We start from the raw sequence: 21,203 nt of genomic DNA, 5'->3' as shown, positions 1-21,203 counted from the left end.
GATGGCTAAAATGCAGAATTTCAAAAGCAGGTTGCCGGGCCATCTTTAACAACAGTCCCCAGAAAGCACTATTCTTTTTCTGAAGAAATGCTGCTGCTGCGGAGCAGAAATAGCCTGAGGCATGAAGGGCAAGGAGAGCAGCAGGCAGATGGCCCTGCTCCCTTCACAGAGGTTCTGTGTCTTTTCTGCCCTAGTAGATCATGATTGGCTCTTTGTTTGTACAGCTTGAATCACAGAAGAGCACGTGTAGTTGTGGAGGTGTAAGGTTAGCCACAAACCCTTCTGGTATGCTAACTTTAGCAAAGTGAGAGCTAGAAAGAATCCTTCGGTATGCGGTGTAGCATCACGTCATGGGGAGATTATTCTTACTGGTAAAAAGGCCAGGAGATAAACCCTGCTTTCCTTCTTTGCACGTTAAGGTCGCAGATCTACTTGGGCTTGTTTATCCACAAGCAGTTATGTAAGCCCAATCTCCAGTGTGGTGCTTTGTCCCTTGGAGTGACCTGATTGAAGGAGGATCTTCTGTTGGTGCGATGCTTGTCCATGAGAGAAGCCCTGGTTGAAATAATCAATCTTGTATTTCCACTGTAGTTAGTAGGAAGGCTTTTAGTAGCAGGATTCTCTAGCATGGGTCACTTGCCTGAAGCAGGCACTGCAGGGTTCTGCTCGAGAATCACAGTTTTCTTCCTGCCACCCACCTTTTCCTGCGTTCGTTGTTAAACCAGTGCTCAGTTGTTGGGGTGGTTGGGGCTGGGCTGTGTGCAGCTGAGCATCCCCTGCTTCTGGAGTGCTTCTGTTCAGAGAACTTGTTAGCATAAGGAGTATTTGATACCATTTTCAGGAAGTCTGCAGAGCAGAAGCAATTTCTGTGAAGGATGTTGAATGGTTAAACGTGTTCTGACTGTTGACTTTTCTATGCATTCTTGCCTTTTAAAGTGCATTACCCCAGTGTGGATGCTGGTGTTGGCTGTTTGCAGGCTCATACACTAGAGTGCAGTGTTTGGTGCTGTACCAGCACAGGAATGGGGGATGCCTGAGTGCAGTGAACATCTGCTCTGGCTTGAGATGTGGAGTGCTGTGCACATTCATCCAAAGATTTTGATTTGTCACATTGTCCCCCAGCTTTCCTCTTTCTTGATGTCACAGTGTGTACATCTAAGGAAAGCATCTGCACTGTTGTGATTTAAAACAGATTTTCTTAGTACAAATCAAAGCCATTGGTAAGAGTTGTTGAGTTTGTGATAAGGTTTTCTTTCTCTTCCACTGAAGGAAGGCTAATAGTTGCATGTCAGGCCTAGTGGGAATTCTGCTGCAATCCAGAAAAATCTTCCTTTTGGAGAGTGATGGTGGGTAGCAGCTCAGGTGTAAGCTGTATGTTTTATTTAGTAAACTCTTGATATTTGCTGAATGTCTGTATATGGCTCAATATGCTCCAGATTTACTAACATTGGGTATCCAACTGTGAAAAATATTCAGTGATGGAAAAAGAAATTACCTGTGTGAAATTCCTGCTTCCTTTTTTTCTCCCTGCATGTATATCTCAATAAGCAAGCTGCCTTTCTTTGTCCATAATTTCAAAATGCAGCACAGAATTTTAACTTTACAGTTTCATACACGTGAACAGCTGGTCAAATGACCTGGTGAGTTACATGGCATTTCATTCCATACATTGGTGCATAAGATTGAGAAGTTGTTCCTGGAATTGTTTATACAATGGCTTATTCAAGAAAATGTCCTTGTGTCTGCACTAGTAACATTCTACTCATGTCCGTTTGTTTAGTTTTATGCTTGTCACTACTGTTTATCTTCTATATTTTTAATATGGTGTTTACTGCCATTGTGATGAGATTGTGCTACTTTCTTTTTTGTTGACACACGTAATTTTCTGCCTTTCGTAGCACCAGCTCCTTTTCTCCCCTTATTAGCATCCTTCAGTTTAATTATTTTCACCCTAGGTTCGTATGATGAAAGAGAGCGATCCGTCCTGGAAGCCTACTTTTATTGTCAAACCTGATGGCGGGTGCCAGGGGGATGGAATCTACCTCATTAAAGAGCCCAGCGACGTCAGGCTGGCCGGCAGCCTGCAGAGCCGCCCGGCAGTGGTCCAGGAGTACATCTGCAAACCACTGCTTGTGGACAAGCTGAAGTTTGATATTCGTCTCTACGTCTTACTGAAATCCTTGGAACCTTTAGAGATTTATATAGCCAAAGATGGACTTTCTAGATTTTGTACAGAGCCCTATCAAGAACCCACTCTAAAAAATTTGCACCAGGTTTTTATGCACTTAACTAACTACTCACTAAATATCCATAGTGGGAATTTCATCCATTCTGACAATGTCAACACTGGCAGCAAGAGGACTTTCTCAAGCATTCTGTGCAGACTGTCTTCCAGAGGAGCTGATGTCAAAAAGGTTTGGTCAGATATAATTTCACTGGTGATTAAAACAATTATTGCACTGACACCAGAACTGAAAGTTTACTATCAGTCTGACATCCCAGCAGGAAAGCCTGGGCCAACTTGCTTCCAGGTAGGTCGGAATTTCTGACAAGAATGCAGTTATTTGTATGCATGGATTCACTTTCTGGATGTGCCCTTTGTTTTGTTGCTTATCACTTGTTCGATGTGGTGGAAGGAGGAATGGCAGATGCAGCCTGAACAATGCGTTGTATGAGTTCACAGCTTAAGTTCTTACCCGAGTTTTACCTCAGAAATATCAGCTGGCCAATGTTACTGTATGGGATATCAATCATTAGCAGCAATATATTTTCCAGTTCCTAGCTTCTGGATGATGCAGCACGAAGCTTTGCTGTTGCTTGATGAGACCTACTTGTGATAAATGCTGCAATTCTGTGTTGGTGGATGCAGTGTTTAGAGCTGGGTGTAGTATGAAAGTAGATATTAGGATCGAAGTCAAATGGCTGCAGTAATGATTCAGCAGTGTTGTTTGTTTCTCAGTTATTTCTCTTCTGTCCCTCACGTGTTTCTTCCACCTGAATGTTGACTTTTGAATGACCACTGCATTCTCTAGAAGAACACCTTAAATAGAAGGAAAGTAACACGCTGTTTGTTATGCACAGATTTTAGGGTTTGACATTCTCCTGATGAAAAACTTGAAGCCCATGTTGCTGGAAGTAAATGCAAACCCCAGCATGAGAATAGAGCACGAGCAAGAGGTAAGACCTCTCAACATGACAGTGATATGGGAATGAAATTGTCTAGGATTAGTTTTTTGGTCTTTTTCCTTGTTTGAGATATGAAGGCTGTCTGCTCATATGAAAACTCGGAGGCTCTCTGTAATTTTCTGCTTTGAAATCATGACTAATGTTATACCTTTGGAATATGACTTACTGGAATTGTGAAAGCTCTCCATCGTCTTTGTCATAAATACATTTATTCATCATCCCCTGCAGTTTTCTTAACTGTATTTAGAGCATTGCTGAATTTTTTTCACGTTTGTATGTATAATATAAATGGTAATATTGGCAACAATCTCTCTTTAAATTTTGGGTTACTAGAGAAATTTCCTAAAATTGTTGTAACATCATACTGAAAATACTAAGATATTTGCTTATTCTTAAAGAAGTATTTTGTAATCTATCATTGTGTATTTAAAACATACGTGATACACATGGAGTTGAGAAGATGCAGAATCAATAATCCTCAGTTCTACACTGAATAATTCCATCCCTTTCTGAATTAAAGCTCTCTCCTGGGGTGTTTGAAAATGTCCCAAGTCCTGTTGATGAAGAAGTGAAAGTAGCTGTTATCAGAGATACTCTTCGTCTGGTGGACCCCCACAAAAAAAAGACAAAAGATATTCAGTAAGTGTTTTCGTGTCATTTAGCGGCAAGCGTAAAGATGTTATTCATGTTCTGTGATTTCAAGGGCACATTTGTTGTCCTCTTGTGGAAAGAAATAATCAAAATAATTGTCGAGGAATGTCTCTCTAATCCGTGCCAAATAGTCCCCTGAATTAGACATGACTGTATTTACAAGTTCTGTATTGCAGCAATACTGCTAAAAGATGAAGCTTCTTGCAGAGGCAGTGCTGCACACAGGTCGTGGGTTTGGCATTCAGGATGTCTTGTGCCTGTCCTGTGTTAGCTGTGCTGAACCTTCACCCTTAAGGTTACTTTGTGTGGCACTCAAGATCTCTTTTTAGCCTGTAATTATGCAACTGGTTGTTTTGTTTTCTTTTACACTGATGTAATGTTGGGCGTTCATTTAATTACACATTAGATATGGAAGAAAGGCAAGTGATGATTACAAAAAGGAATTGCTGGAGAATGCTGGCATGTGTCTGGGAAGCTTATTCAACAGAGAATTCTTCTTTGATATGTTTTGACTGCTAAATAATGTAGAACAGGATTAGTCAGCCATGAGACAAACCATGGGCTCTTCCCAGAAAGAATTCATCAGTGATGCTGCTTTTTTCAGGATAATCTGTTGGTGAATATCTGCATACCTGCACCGTAAGGCAGTCTTGTTTGTTAGTGCACAGGGTGGTATTCCTGTAACTTCTTGTATGGGTACACAGGACGTGTGTGACAGCTTCCAACTTGTTGAACAGGAGCTTGCTCATGGAGCCTCTTAAGAAAGGCATGATCTTACTGTAAGCTTCAAGTAAAGGATGATCCCATTCTGATCGCGTTGAAGATTTACGCCCAAGTAAAAGCGTTTGAGATGGGGACTGAGCCCCACTTGCTTCTGCCCCATCTTCACCAGTGGAGGTTTTGCAGTGCTTTTGCTTTTTTCTTTCACTCCTTTCAGTGCCTTTCAGCTAGTTCTAAAGTGTGCTCCTCCATTCCTTCTCCAAACATTTCTACAAGTAGCTACAGAGAAATGCCATCCATGTAGGTTTTCCAGGCAAAGATGATTGACTGGATGTAGAAAGCTGGATAGTATTTTATGTGTCATTGTAGTACTTCTAGTCTTATTGTGGTTGACAGCAGGGAAAGCAAAATTTGTCCTATTAATGTATTGAAGTAAATAAATAGAGGCTGGTGATGGTCAGAACTGTTGATTTCTGGTTTGAACATCTGTCACCAATTATAGTGGTGTTTTTTACAGCTTAAGCTTTGTCAGTAATGTTCACTCTTTTGCCTTGAGTTTATGATTCAGGGGAGAGCTTTGGTGCCAGCTGGTCATTGTATCATCAGGAGGGAGCAAATCAAAGCCCAAGAGGAAGAGAAGGAGCAGGATGTAGTTGGGTATGTGTCATGTGGAGCAGGGTGGCACGTGTCCCTTCACAGTGCCTAGCAAGTGATCCCAACACGTGCTTTTATCCCCTCTGCAGCAGCCAGTGTGGTCAGAAGGGCTGCCTGCCCTCACCTCGTCACACAGGGATGCAGTGCAGGAGGCTGCACTGTGCTCCAAAATGTTTCTGCAGAGAAAAACCAAACCCCAACAATTTGTATAAAGTATAGCAGTACTGAATTTGCTGCAGGCAGTCTGCAGTGGAGGAGCTGTGTGCAGCCTGCTGGAGGAGGGAGAAGTGACTTGAGCCTAAAGGAAACTTCCACAGTTAAATGAACGGTCTGTTGACACCAAGCAGCATTTGAAGTAAATCAGTGTTACTTTATGTAAACAGCTGTTTAATTAAGATGATCGCTGATGCAAATCACTGCTTATATTGTGCCTCCAACAGAAAATCTATTTTAAAACACATTGCAAACTTTTTTTGCCTAAGTTTGAATTTGTATAGTAGTGAAAGATGTTCATTTCAATATTCACTTAATTGTTAGCAATTTATTCTTGTTAAAATTGCATTAAATGCCAGGAGCAAAAAGGAGTCTCAGCCTCGTGTACAAATACTGTGTGTTCTCAGCTGGCTGTCAGTCTGTCTGGTGGTGTCGTTGGAAGCTGTGTGTCACGTGGAGCTGCTCTGCTCTAAAAGCCTTTAGAAGTTTACTTCTGCTCTCCATCAGTGCTGCTGAGCTCCTTCCCTGTCCTGTTGAGAGTGTTTGTGTCCTGGTTTATTAATGCTAATTAATCTGGATAAGAGATAATAAGAAAATTCTTTATATTTGTGTTGCTGTTGTTTCTTCTGTGTCCCAGTATGATCTCTTGGATTTCCATGCCTATTTTTTAAATATCTGAAGGCAGAAAACAAGGGTTTTATTCCTTTGACAAGGAAGCCATAGTATTACGCCGTGTTTATCATCACAAGATATGAGTGGATCGTGGAGTAAAATCTTTGTTTACATGTTTGAGACAAAGGAGGTGCAGCCCCCTGAGTCACGCAGGGACTTTTATTCAGCAGTGGAATTGCTGCTGACAGAATAAAGAATTGAAGCACTTTGGAAACTAAATGTAATTTAACATATGGTGGTTATAAAAAATAATCAATTTGTCGTGTCCACAAGAAGAGCTTTTGCTTTATAGCTTACTGTACTGTTTCATCAGTAGTTTATTTTTTCTTGAGTGCTTCTTCTCTATACATACTGTTATTTTTTTTTTAATTTGCACTCAGCCTTGCAACTTATTTGTGATCAGATTATGTTTTCTTCTTTTTGCACTGTGTTGGGTACGATTCTCTTCTGGATTCCAAGGCTCCAGCAAATGTCAAATGCGATTCACTGATTTTCAGAGCAGTAAGAGCCCCAGCGTGGTCTCTCAAATGTTTTTGCAGGCTCAGCATGCAGGCACCAGCTGATGTCACTCTGTTCAGGACGCACCCTGGAGATACAAATGTATGTCAGCTTGATCATTTTTTTTCCCCCCTCTAAGCATAATGTATTTAGGAAGAAATTCTCATCAAGATTTGGTAGAACTTAATATATTGTTGTTTTATTCTTGCACACACAAACAAAAAAAAAAGATGATTTATTTTTTCTACTGTATGAATGATGATGCATCTTTCTCACTTTAAGCAGTTTCTTCCTCTGGTATTGGGAAAAGCTACCAGTTTCCAGTTGGACAATATGGAATCTGTAAAGAAGGGGTTGGGGAAAAAGGCAGTATGGCTTTATTTCTGGATGGCTGGATTTCTTCTATTTCCCAGATACTTTCCTGCTCAGTTTCATAACCTCTCCTGCTGCACACATTGTCTTTGCATAGCATATTTTCACATATCTTCAGCGTGATTATCCCAGACTTGATGACGAGAGTCATTCCTGCTGTTGATGGCTGTGTTTATCTCACTGCATACTCTGAGGTTATGGTGGTGGGATGGGGTGGATTAAGGCTGGAACTCGGGTCACAAGCATGCAGAGGCGGAGCAGGGACAGAGGTGCGGCAGCTTTGCTGATCAGCAGAGGACGACTGTGCTTCAGCCTTGCTGCACAGTGCCTTGGTGTGTGCTTCTGTGAGCCAACGCTGTGCTTCTGCAGGGATTCGTTCCGTGGGGCTGTCAGTGCCTGTGGAATTATGTGGGGTGAAATTAGTATTTATAAAATAAGCACGTAATAAACGTAGCTCGGTTAATACCGATATTTTGGTTTCCATTTGCTGATTGACTTTTTTAGCTGACTCCTGTAGCTTTAGCTTGATTCCTGTGTTCTTTTGTTATTGCTTGGAAGTCTGGTCAGGTTTTCAGCTATTCAAATGCTTCTCAAGCACCACCTCTTCATTTTGAGCCTTATTCCTGCCTGAGAGTCTATAAGCTCATATGAATGGCTTTTTTTGAGATTGATCTTTCTACTCTGGCTCATTTTAGAGGCTGACACAATTCTTTTCTCCATCAGTCAAAATGACCGAGCATTCATATTCAGCATCATTCTCCCAAAGCCCTTTGGAAATACATCGAATTAAACCCTTTCTCTTTCCTAGAGGGTTTTTTGTTTTATTCCTTCATCAGGCAATCTGCCAACTTCACTATCAATTCTTGTCCATTACGTTAGGCCGCGTGGCTTCTGAGGAGTTAGACATGTGGGGATGACTTTTAAATGTGATGCCTGCCAGTGTTACTTCAGTTCAGATTAGTGGAACGTTAACTTTGTTTTTCTGTCAATTGGGTGGTTGTTATTTCTGCTGCTGTTTCCCATCCTGCTCAGGAAGAACTGCCCTCAACTACCCTGTTTGGTTTTGAGAAGCAAATGCTATAGGTGCCTTGATCTTTGCTCTCCCTTCTTGCAGTTTAGGTATTTATCTGCTTCACTGTTAAGAGCTCTTAACCTTTTTCCCATTGATTAAGACAGGCCCTCTTGGAAACTCCATGAGCTGAAATATGAAGTGTTCCTCCATGAAACAACGCGAAGGATCTGGCAGTGCTTGACTCACTGAAAGTTTTATGTTGGTTTTAAGAGCCACTTAAGGGAAAGTTCCACAGAAGTGCTGTTAGAGCAGCAGAAAGCATAGTATTGAGTCCAGAGCAGTGGTAAATAACGTGAATGTATTGTAGAAGTGATCCTATCAATTTTCTTTTGAAAATCTTCTCACAGAAGTTTTTAAGTTTGTGTTTCCTATGGAATCTGAAGGGTTTTAATTGACTAAAAATGCGTGGCTTAAATACAAATGAGCACATTAATCTATCTTCAAAAATAGCTACCTGTAGCATAGATACAGAAAGAAGTCAATGATTCACTTAAATGGTTTTCTTTATCAAACCACTGCAGGCAAGGTTGGGTTTGGTAGCACATCAGGTCGGTCTGTGTATTACTGTCATAAATAAATATTGCAGAAGATCTTCAGTTTTTGTCTTTGAAAGACTTCAGGCTTGATTCTACAATCTTCACTAAATATCCCTCGTGGTTACTGGCGTTTGCAAAGAGTTCTTTACTTATTGCCAATCTGGCTGACATTAGTGATCCTTTTATCGTTTACTTTCTCCCTTCCTGAAAGCTTAGAGCTGCTGCATTTTCCGTGCAGCATCATGGCTTGATTCATAACTTGCTGTTCTGAACATTTGCAATGTTAGAATTGATTTGAAAAGGTTTTTCTCCATGCTGTTCTTTGGTGTTACTTTCATCTCTTGTGTTTTACAATCCTTTGCTAATAAAATAAAAGACTTGTGGAAAATTACTGGCATTCTCACAAGCAATACAGAGTAACCCCATGTTTAATGGAAGGGTAATTTATGATTACCTTCTTTCAACCTTCAACACTGCAACAAAATAGCGAGTCATTTTTCAGTAGTACAGTTCTGTGAGAATCTGTGCTCATCTGCTCATCTTCTGTACTTAAACATATCTCAAACGTAAAGATTGCATTTTAACTTCCACATAAAGAGTGCATTCAGTCTTATTTTGAATCCCTTGAAATGACCCCGTGTGGAGGGACAGCAGCATTGGCTTAGAAAGCCCTAAACAAGCGAGCTGATAACAGGTCCTGATCATTTAAAAAATGCAATGGCTGAGAATTGTTACGAATTGCAGAGTTGTAAAAGGGTTTGTTTCCAACACCGTGGAATTAATGGGTCCAAAAATGCAGTATATTTTTGCAGTAATTGGCACGCTGCAGTGCTTTTAGCACCGGTGTGAACCTCACTCTGTTTTTGTGTTATCAAACTGCAAATGGAGACCATTGTGTCCAATTAGACTTGAATGGTAATGTTTTGAGATGTAGCTTATCTAATTGCTTTGTTACTGACGTGTTCTTTTTTTTTCTCTCTAAATATTCTAGCGTGGAAATAGAGGAGGTTTGAAAAGGCACTAAGCAGTGTGACCTGCCAGGATGTTTCCATAAACTGGAACTTTCCAAGCATTCTCATATATGAAAACATGCTGTAGCAATTACATCTTACATATTCACACAGTACTGCACTTTATGTTATTAAGAAGTCTTTTTGTTTCCTCTCTGTATAATTCTCAAGAGGAAAGAGTATCTTTGTAATAAAATACATAGACAAAGCAGGTTCTATAAGAACATTCACTTTCCTCTGGTCTTTGTAGTGTGGCCACAAAAGTTGCTCTCATCTTCAAGGTTTGCCCAAGAAGAAGGGAGGTCAGGCATAAAGCAGGGTGGCTGCTTAGCATCCTTCCACGTGCCATAAAAGTGAACATGGAGGCAGTGAGCCCAAATCTTTGAATTCAGTTACTTGCTTACACATGATATATAAATCTGAAAGGTAACAAAATCAGGCTTAAGGCAGGCTATGTTTTGCAGCTCAGAGCTGGCAGAATGACTGCTGCAAGAGCACTGTGTTGGCTTCTCTGAGGTAATAAGAAGCCTGGCAGCACGGCTTGGAGCTTGGTGGCTGCTGGAGCCTGGTTGGGTATGCGATGTCAGAGTGCCTTTGGTCTGTGCTCCTGCTTTGACTGAATTCAAAGAAAATAAGCTTTTGTCTTTTTTTTTCCCCTTCAAATTGCAAAGAAGCAAACAAGAAGTCAAAAACGTCAACATAAACACTTCAGTGCTTCAAAGCCTTCCTGGGAGCTTTATTGAATTCCTGTTTGTTGTGTTCAGCCATTGCTGATGCCAACCTTCAGCTGAACAAGGGGGAACTGGTAGTAAGCACGGCCTGACGTTTGCTCAGATTATTCTGGATAGGATATAAAACAAATAGTAATTGTGATGTTATTTAAGTGCGTATGTAAGTGCTTTGCAGGGTTACTCCTGTTTCTGAATGAGAAAGAGAAATTACTGTAAATGTTTGTTTTTCGCTTTTCCTTCAATTTCAGAGGTGAACTGCCCTGTGAAAATAATAGAGAGGTCTGTCATGTTCTCAGATGTTACCTCTGCCATGCTCTGTAGCCTCCAAGGCGGACACCTCCTCAGCCTGAGAGGGGCTGATGTGTTTGTGCTGAAGCAGGGCTTAACTGCCAGCCAGTTTTCCATACGTGGCATAGGTTGACAGTTATGTTTCAAGCACCTCAGGAAACAGCCATCAGGAAATGCATCAGCTTTCAGAACGGAGTGCCTGTATTTCCTTCTGAGTGGAAAACTGTGATTGTTGGGACAGAAAAGTGAAAATTATGTATTTTCCTGGTAAAATATTTCCTTTTCAAGATCTTCTGTTGTCACTGTGAAGTAAATGCGAGCATTTAGTTAGCTAGCATTCTTTCTTAAATAGACGTGGAATGAGAGATGAAGGAAAAATGGAGATTATTTCTCAGGTTGTTGCAGGAGCTTTATTATTGTCATCAGCTTCAGGCTGACTCAGAAAGTTGCTTGTTCTCAGCGCACAAAGCGAGTCTGAACATTAGATCATAAACCATATCTGAGAACTGTTCCCTTATTCCCCTGTCTGCACTCAAATAATAACGATGTGGGAGTACGAAGCAGGTCTGTAAGGGATGGCAAAATGAAGTGCTTGGGATTTTGGCTTGACTTGAGCACAGGCACTGAGCGGGAAAAATAACATTTTCCCTCTTACAGTTATCCTCCAGGTGTCGGTTCTGCAGGATCTGGTTTTATTACATCAATCACGAGCAGCTTAAGGCTTCCAAAAACACAGTCACAGACAGATGTTGAGCCTGTCTGGGGATTAGAAATATCCTCTTCCATTAAGTATAAATTAACTTAATCACCAGGTATGAAAGATAAGGAGCATAAACATCATTCCCTGAAGCTTTCATTTAAATTAAAATTCTATTTAAAACTAGGCTTGTATTTTCTATGACTTGATCCCCCTTCAAAGAGATTATATCTGCTGTAAATTTTTACAGTGACATAGTGACAGAAATTAATGTATTGGGGGCAGTGATGTTCTCTATAATTTAACTTCTGCTGCTTCTCGTCTTTTGAAAAGAGGGATGATTGGCTTATTTTTAAATAATAATTGGTCTCTACTCTCTGAAAAAAATGAGAAAGAAATAAAGCTGCCTGGCACCCATTTGCCACAGAGTGAAAGCAAAGCCACATGACTTCACAGCAGCGTAATCATCAGCAGCGATGTTTTGTGTGTGCAGAATTCTAGGAGGATTTCTGCTGATAAAAGGCAGTTGCGTGGCCGCTTTCTGCTCCATTGGATGGCAGGGTAAAGCTCCTCTGCTACCTTAGCATCCTCGTGGCTGCTTTCTAAGAACACTTTTCCTATGGAAGAAATCCCCTGGGGCGTCCGGTTTTCTTTTAAACGTTTATTTATTTATTTTGCCTCTTCTACAGTAAGACCCTTGGTGGTTTAATTTAATGCTGTTTTCAGTAAGGGCATAGAAGCGCCTTAAAAGCGAATAGCAAAATGAAATAAATCTATCAGGAGTAATGAAAATGAAACCCTTCCTTCAGAGGAAGTTGGTCGGGGGTGGCTCTAAACAAAAGATGCTGATTTCCCACACAATGTGCAGGCAGACTGAAACTCCTTGCTGTCACATCCTGTGAGTGCTGGTAGTTTCTCTGTGTTAATAAAAGTAATCGGATTAGTTCATAAAGGTCAATTAATGAATGGTTGGTACCACAAAGGCATTGTTCTGTTGTTGACTATTTCCTGAATGGTTTAATGGTGTGAAGGCATGCACACCTGTAGCCTCCAGTGACATGAATCAGTTTCTTGGGGGAGATCTGTATACAGTGGTGGTAAGTGGGTGGATAGGCAGATTCGTCATGCAAAATCTTCTGAGCTTGTAACTTTGCTAATGGAGTCCTTGCTTTGAGAGTAGAGGCTCAGCAGAGGGAATTACTTTTGGCTTCAGAATCCAGAACACAGTATTTTCCTCTATTAGGGAAGTGGTAGTCAGTTGATTAAAAAAAAATTGCGTAGTTTTCACTTGTAACAGTGCTATAAATGTTAAATATATCAACAAGCATTCTTAGAACTCTGCTGTTCCAATTCTTGCCCGATTTTGTTCTGAACTGGACGGCCAAATTTTCTGTGCAAGCATACAAAATGTTGTGAATGCTGCAGCCTTTAATTAGTGGTTGCAAATTTGTTTGTCCCATAGCAACTTGTATTTGCATAAAGATTAAGGCCAGTCAAAATGAAAGGGATATGACATAGATGGAGAAAATATTAATAAGTTAGTGCTCATGCATAAAAGATAAGTAGTCTTGAATGTTGTTTCCATAAGCTTTCTTAAAATTGCAGTTCTTTTTTTAAAGATGCAGTTAATATTTTCTCCACTGTTGATGATTTCTAAAGAAAGATCTGTTGTGAGCTGCGGAATTAGAGAAATTAATGTATTGAGGTCAGACGTGAGTATGGAAATCAAGCCTTGCTATTATTCCGTGTGGCACCAGAAGTATTACCTTATATTTGACCTTTCGTTCATTCAGCCTGACTCAGCTGTGTCAGTCAGAACAATTAATTCCGAGGAGCAGCTTTAAATTGCAGGTCTCAGCTTTCTTCTCCTCCCCTTGCCTGCTGGAGAGCCCAGGAGGAAGGAGCCAATAGAGAAAGTCTCTGCAGGTTTCTCTTTCTGGAGATTTGTTCTGAATTTTGGAGTTTCTGATCCCTTCCCCGCAGCTCCACTGCAGCACTTGTGCGCAGGCATTGTGCAGGGTTTTCAGAGGAACAGGCAGAGCACGTGAACCTCTGTGCTGTGCAGGGGCTCCAGATGGAGTCCTGAATGAGGCAGTGTGAGATGCCGCTTGGAAATGGTGTTCTGGAGTAAGAAAGAGCTGGGTGGTAAATATGATGTGGAGGTTTTGTAGTGATGTTAAGTTCTGTGAATGTTATAGAAAGAGTAGTTCTGCATTTTCCATTTGACTGATGAATGATGATAGGAATGGACTTGAAAACCCCTGTTAAATATTTGCTGCTGTAGTACTTTGAACTGTATTTTTGCTCTTTGTAGCTGTTCTGACAGTGCTTATGCCTATCTTTGACTGGCTGACCCTTGGGCTGTTATGTCATCCAGTTTGACCCTAAGATGTGCAGATGGCAGCTGAGATACAGAAGAAAATGTAGTGTGCATTGCAAGCAAATGTAAATTATCACTAAGGAAAAAAAAAATTGTGCACTATTTCCTTGCAAAAATGTGCAGATTACAGTAAAATTCTGTTTTTGTAGATACTGAGTCTGGCTATAATATATCTAGCTTGGCAGTTTTGCTTAATTAGTTGAGACTGCACAGAGACGGGGTGCATGCAATTATGTTGACTTGACATGCAGAAAATAAACTTTCATTGGAGTGCTGTGTGTGGAAGCAGTGGAGGACTGCACTCTGGATGTGGGCTGTGCAAATGCCTGCAGTTACAGTGAGTGTGGGCAGGAAAGTCTGTATGTCAATTCAGTGTCATTGACAGGGACAGGATCTGATGCAGGCATGATTCTGAAGGTCTCAGTTTTATTGAAAGCACTCCTGAAAAGTGATCCCATGCTTTACAGCACTGAAATAGCCTCTCCACGCTTTTCCTTGTCCGCTTTCCTGACACCCCTTTGGGTTCAAAGCTTTTCCTCCAAATTCAGTGGATTGCTGTGGCTGGGTTTGATGTTCATCATACTCATATCGTGTTGAGGAACTTCGATCACTTGTAGAGGAGTGTGAATACTTGGATCAGATACCGAATGGGATGTTTGCCCCGTGCTTGTGGCAGGGACAGAAGTAGGAGAGAAGAAACACAAGATAAGAAACGTGGGTTATCCACACAGGAATATGATTTGATTGACCCCCTGTTGTAGCGGAGGAATAAAACCCGACATACTTGTGAAAGCCAGTAGTAGATTGCAGAGATTTTCTGATGCTGAAAAAGCCCTTTGGTATTGGCTTAGAAACTCGTTACGTGAGCATGGAGTCCAATTCTGTTTCCACATGTGCTTTTCTCTACCCTAAGTGTCCAGGGATCGTGTGCATATAGGATGCTTTCTGTCAACGCAGGGCAGAAGAGAACACTGCCAGTTTAAATTCCCCAGCCGAAAGCTGTTGTTCCACCTCTGTGCTAGAACAGAATGTTTCCCTAGATCATAATAAGCTGCTGAGTTAACATTTGTGATTTGGTGGAGATGATGCATTTTAAAATCTTACACAGGTGTCCCATCCCGCCTCTCCTATGCAGTGAGCTGTGTCTGTCTCCAGAGCTGCTGTGGGAATGTGAGGGAGATGAATTCCACAGTGTTTTGGAAAGCGGGTGGATTTTCTGTGAGGCTCCTCATTTCCCAGGAGCAGCGTGTCTGGTTACCTTCATTTATTACTGCTGAACTCTTCTTTTGGAGGTGGGATGGAAAAGCAGAGGGCTGGAAAAATCTTCTAAACCACTGTATTTCCTCAGGGGCTACAGGGACTAACTGTCATTGCAGCAGGAATCTGAGGCTGACCTCACTTATAGCCATTCACTGTTGTAGCTTATTTCGTGCCAAAATGTCCACTGAAATCAGCCCTGAATCATGCTCTGCCAATGAATTTTCAGGTGCATCTTCAATCTCCCAGTCAGAAGTTTCAGTGACTTATTTGAGGGCCCAAACTGAGGTGCATGCCAAGGAATTCCAGACGTGCAGGTGAGGCCTGAGCTGGAGCTGTGCTGCTGGAGCCCCTGCAGCCTCTGCCGAGGGATGGGAAGGACTTCCCTGATGCCGTCCTTCGGTATTTTCTATTTAAAAGGAAAAATAAAATCTCATCTGCTCTGCCAGTATCTTTTAAAGGAAAGTTTTACATTTTTAACTGAAATCACCGGTTAATGAATAATGTACAATCCAAAATACTCCTGAATTTACAATTAGGAAGCTTTCAGGATTTCTCTGAACAGCAGCGCATGACTACAATTCCACAGAGGCTTAATTAAATGAGAGTTATGTTACAGACATAACCTTCTCTCTTATTGAGTACACGGTTTCCCATGTGCTCATGGCCTGGTTCAACTGGCTGAAGATGTGAATTAAAATTCATCAGCAGACCTGGGATTAAAAACAGTGGCAGCACACTTGTTCTTTTGGCTGAACACACGGTCGCTCTCTTGGCCTCCAGAAGGCACTCAGTGGCAGTGAAATTGCCATCCAGTCACACGTGAGAAGGAAGGAAACCAAGAATGTGTAATTTTTGTCCTCAGTTAAGCAAATATCAATGTAACGTTACCTTTCTACTCTGCCATTTGCTGCTATTTGCAGCAGAGCAGCATTACTGAAGAACCATCGACCTTACCTAAACTGCTTATTTTTTAAAGACTCAGAATTTCTTGCCTTGCCAAAAAATGGTCACAATTACAGGTACTCAGTGGTGAATGCAGTGAGAGGTTCCTGTGCTGGTGCTGTGCTGAGCACACCTGGGGTCGGATGTTGGTGAGCTGCTCTCGTCTATAGTGGGAATGCATAAGTTCAAAGCCTGGATTATAAGAGGGTCCAAAACTAGACTCCAAAAGTGGCTTTTAGAAATTAGATCTCACAATTGAATTCAAACATTTTTTTGCAGATACTAATTAGTTGTTCCTGTAAGTGGTCTTTACTTTCAGTATTCTGGAGTGGAAGAAGATGCGGTGTGTCAGTGGATCAGTGTCCTGACCCAGGGATGGGTGTAAGTGAGCTGAGGAAGTTTGCCTTCAAGTATCAAAGTGGAAATTACAGCTTTACTATAGCTTTGGCTCGGTAATTTTTACAGTGTTGTGGTTGGATAATAACTATGTTGTTTGTTACTCTCTGCTCCAAAAGAACTTTGTGAAGGACACCAACTCTGTTCAGGAACACAAAAGATCAATGTAGTTTTTTAGTGCCCAGTGTGAATTGTACTTATTCCTGATGATAAGTGCTTAGAAAAGCGACAGGGAAGAAAATGAAAATGTGTGTGTGCTGAGTGGGTGCCAAGTAATTACCACCAGCTGTCTGATTTTGGGGATGTACAGCAGGAGCAATCTTTAATTTTATCCGGGTGTGTCAGAAGCAGAGGAAATGTAACAACACGTCATCCTGAATCAACACGTAACGTTAATTGCAGAGCGTCGTTATCTCCATCAGCTTTATTTAGGGGATTTGGCAACAACAGTGAAGATGAAATAATGTATTTTGACAGCATTCACAGAGGATTTGAAGAAAAAATAATGGGATTGCCCAGCCATCCTCCTCTGAGAAGTGCCACTGTGCATCGATGTGGGCCGTATCGCTTCTGGATGCGCTGTTAGGATTTGTTCTTTGCAGATGTATCTGAATGTGCTTTTTGTTCCTCACTTCTCAGGAAATGTAGAAGCTTCTAATTGTTACTGGAAAATAAGTTTAAATAGCACTAGATTATAACAATCTCTAAGCATTTCCCATGAAATGTTCCGTGAAATTTCATGGAATTCATTTTTTAATCTGAACTTGCTGACTGTAGCTGCCCACTGGTATTTCTGGTGGTTTCTTGTTTATGTGAGACATAGACAGAAGGGAACATTAGTCTGTTACCTTCTGAAAGGTTGAATATTCTGCTCATTGTTTTAGATACTCTTTATAGCATGATTTCTGCTTTAGAGAACTTCAGTATTTATGTAAGATTATAAATTGTTGTGAAAAATCTCATAAAGCAGTGTTTTGTAACTAAAAAAAAAGCAGAAAGAACATGTTGAATCTTGCATGGATAAGGTTAATGTAGACTATGGTTATTTTGCATGCTGCAGATCTCAGACTTCAGAGCATGTGTCAGAAACAAGAGAGGATCTACTGGATGCAGGACCAGCAGGTGGACCGGAATACGAGACCAGCAAAAACCCAGAGGCTGGCCTGCCCTCCCTGTGTCTCAAGCAAGTGTTTCCAAAGTACGCCAAGCAGTTCAATTACCTGCGACTTGTGGACAGGGTGGCTGCGTTGTTCATCCGATTCCTTGGCGTCAAAGGGACAACAAAACTGGGGCCAACAGGTTTCCGGACATTTATAAGGTTAGTAACGTGCTTTATTTAGGAATGGCATGAGGTGAAATAGAACAGCTGGAAACTCAAGGTCCTGCTGGGCAGCGCTGCTGTCACTGAGCTCCTGTTGGATAAGAGCAGGCCCTAGCGTGGCAGGCTTTGAGCTGGTAGGTTCAGTGGTGCCTTCTGAAGGAACTTTTCCCCTGAAGTTCATTGAAACACTGCATGTTTAAAAAAAAAATATCCAAAGATGCCTGACCTGAGAAACCACGTCTCATAGAAATGTGGGTCTTTATCCTACAGCAGGTCACTGATACTTTGGGAGATACTATTTGCAGTCCTAGTCAACGTGTCACATTCTCACAGCTGTATTCCTGAGATGCACTAGAAACATGACAAATGAAATTGGGTCACTCGAGATCTGATTGCTGGCTGTGGGCATTGCCATCGGCCCCAGGCCAAAGCAAAGGATTTCAAATGCCAGTTATTGATGCACTGCACACTAAGGATTTACATCATGAAATTGCAACTTACAGTGGCAAGGAACTCCATTTATTTATTTATTTATTTTCACATGCTTTATTTTTGCGGGATTTTTTTCATTCTGTTTTTTATGGATGTATTTGTTGGAGTCATGGTGCAAATATCTCATTTTCTGTCTTCATTGAGAATGACAAAAGAAATCAGCAGCAGCTGCAGATGTATTCCTAAAATACAAATTCTGTTTCGATGCAGATGCATTTAGCAGTCAGGAATGAATATAAACAATTTGATTTATACAAATAACAGATATATAAATACTGAAGGCATCTGCTCTATCTACAGATCAGTGCAGGATGTTTTCTAGTTCTGTATTCTCTGTTGTTTAGTCAAGCCTTAATTTGGCACTTGTCAGATGCACACAGTATAAACGCCAGCATTTTCTTTTAATAATACTAAAATAAATGGTCATATCTCCATGAAATCGGCTTTGCAGTTTCCTCACGCACGTTAAATAAACTTTTTAACGTTGGCAGACGTTCTCTTTACTTTTCACCAGATGATCCACACCAACTGCAGAGCCTTTTTCCCGAAATGCTGTCTTCGCTGCTCTTTTCAGATTGTGTGAAATATTCCCTCTCATTTTTTCAAGAGTGAAGCGGTATACAGCTGTGATTTGCCTGCAGATGTGTGTGGGCAGGTGGTTTCAAAGACTCCCTGCCCAAATTTTTGTTCCCCTTCAGTAATTTCTTCATTCGAAAAAACAACTTAGAAAAATAAGCAATGGTCACAGATTTTTTTTCCTGGCTGGAGCTTTTGGCCGATGCTTTGGCACATGCACAAGTTCCAGCCATGCTGCCAGGCTCTGCGTTGCAGGGCAGATGGCTCATTCTCATCTACTGATCAACACTGTCCTGTGGGCTCAGACCACACAAGTGTCAGATCTCCCACGTTTGCTTATCACCAAATGCCTGAGATCCATCCAGAGATGCTGCTGTTTTCCATGCAGTGTTCAGTAGCACATAAAAGAAATCTGTGAGTGTGCTTAGGATACAGGGAGAACTTTCCCCATTGTCCTCTGTGTTGCTCTTGCATGGGTTTTTATGGCTTGGAAGTTTGGAAGTAATCAGATGTTTTGCTTTTTTGTTGTTCATTTTTAACAGAAACTGCAAGCTCAGTAACAGCAATTTTTCAATGGCTTCTGTAGATATCTTATACATTGATATCACACGAAGGTGGAACAGCATGGGAATTGATCACAAAGAATCAGGTAATGCTGTTTTGTATTTGAAGACCATGAAAATTGGTGATTTTTTTTTTTTTTGTGGGTAGTTTTGATAGCTTAAGCACCCTGAAGCTTTCAGTAAAAACGATGGGAGCAAGGCACATCTATTTGGGGCATGTACAACAACTCCTAGCTACTTCCATGGCAGTTTGCCTGTATCTATAGATCACTCCTAGTTTTCAGTTATTTAATGGCATAAATCTGCCATAAGCCCCTGTTGTGCTTGTAATTTAGCATTCCTAACTCTTGTTGCAGGAGAGCGTTTAAAGGCATTCCCAATGGAGCTTCCAACTTAATTACAGTGTAAGAAGATATGTCCTTAATGGAGTAGCCTACATGGTCTAGCTAAGAGTTAAACAAAAACCTATGCCAGAGCTAGAAATAAATATGATTAACTTCATTTTGATTTAATTCTGTCATCCAAACTGGTTACTCTGGGGACACTGAAAACCAGCCATATTGCTTTCCAGAGAGTTCCCAGTTGCCCAACTATATACTCTATTTTTTCTTTTTTCCCCATTTTCATTGGCTTTGTGTTGGCTGAGGGAAGGACAATTGATTTCTCTACAAACTCACATGGTGCTCACCATTAAATTGGCTCTTATTAAGGATGATTAGCAGTGCTTTTCCCTACAAGCACCCCTTGTGGCAAATGATGCTTCTCTTTGTTCATGTAAGAGCATTAGTCATTTCAGTCGCTTTTAAACTTGTTTACATCCAGCGTGGTTTGTAATGTCCAATGTAAGAATATACTCAATATGGCTAAAAGTCTTCTATAGGAAATGTATCTACTCCACCAGGGATTTTCCTGTCCTGGGACTTCCTTTCAGCTGCTCAGAGCTCCTTGTGCAGGAGGTGCCAGGCCCATGCTCACAGCGTGCCCCTTCCAGTGGTAGCTCAGTATTTGAACCATTTACCTCTCTATCATGACAATGCATTTAAACTAAAATATATTTCTTGAAAACATTGGATAAGAAAAGCAGCTATGGGAAGCTGTTTGCTGAACAGCAGTAAGAATTCTTTAGAATTTTTAAGCCAAAAGGAAAATGTTTATTAACCTCTGATCTTATTCCCAGTTCCCCTGGTGATTTCCTCTGTTACCATCGCGTATCTTCTTCGTTGTGCAGCTGAGTGGTTGGGAAAATGAATGCAAATACCTTCCTGTTAGATAGTTACACTTCAAATATTTGCTCATTACAGAAAATATCTCACTATTTAATAAGCATGCTGGAGAGAACATCCCATCGATCTTTTTGGTTTCCTTTTAAAAATGTGATTACATTGATTATTTTTTAAATCTTTATACATAGACATGAAGATTGGTTTCACCTCCAAAAAAAAAAAGCCCAGACCTCTCAGACCATCCAAGTCTCTTCTGTACAGTTCTGAAGTTACAAACTCTATTCAGTTTACCTGTATCCAGAGGAGAATTCATCTGCATTCCCTCCTGGGGCTTGTAAGACAGATTTCTCATAAATTCCTTTCAAAGGAAAACAAACTAATTGAAATGTCAGTGGTTTCTTTTGTGAGTTCGGCTCCTATCTGCTGCTCATACTGGAGGACGGCCGTTCTTAGATGTAATTAGTTTAGGTGAGAAATGGTTGTAACAGCGCTGGATCCACACTGCTGACCCTTGGGCCCTGAGCTGACTGTGTGCAGGTCAGGGAGACACTTCTGATGTATTTCCTCCGCTGATGTTTAGAAAGGATTTCTTGCAATGAAAGCCTCTTCAAACCTACTTTTTGTAAATGTTTGTATATAATTTAGTCCTAAGTGGCAGCACGCTATGGATGCAGCATTAGGGGACTCTGAAGTACTGGATGCTGGAGATAATACCAGGATGCCCCATTTTCTGTTGCTTAATATGAAATT

General features: G+C 41.0%; 1 protein-coding gene across 5 annotated transcripts in view; it reads left to right on the top strand.

The window, feature by feature from the left end:
• Window positions 1-21,203, top strand: part of TTLL11 (tubulin tyrosine ligase like 11) — a 50,782-nt gene that overhangs the window by 9,569 nt on the left and 20,010 nt on the right. For all 5 annotated transcript variants that reach the window (XR_006170877.1, XR_006170875.1, XR_006170876.1 and 2 more), the window contains exons 4-8: window positions 1,956-2,531; window positions 3,082-3,177; window positions 3,707-3,825; window positions 17,339-17,596; window positions 19,210-19,316. Coding sequence is in view for 1 of the 5 variants with exons in the window: in XM_042830728.1 (XP_042686662.1) it covers window positions 1,956-2,531; window positions 3,082-3,177; window positions 3,707-3,825; window positions 17,339-17,596; window positions 19,210-19,316 (1,156 nt within the window). In the remaining 4 variants the exon portion in view is untranslated. The remainder of the gene's footprint in view (window positions 1-1,955; window positions 2,532-3,081; window positions 3,178-3,706; window positions 3,826-17,338; window positions 17,597-19,209; window positions 19,317-21,203) is intronic.

This window comes from Centrocercus urophasianus, unplaced genomic scaffold (assembly GCF_019232065.1).
Source record: "Centrocercus urophasianus isolate 14NV4802_14NV808 unplaced genomic scaffold, USGS_Curo_1.0 seq_34, whole genome shotgun sequence".
Taxonomy (NCBI): Eukaryota; Metazoa; Chordata; class Aves; order Galliformes; family Phasianidae; genus Centrocercus; species Centrocercus urophasianus.
This window is presented reverse-complemented; position numbering and strand designations above follow the sequence as displayed.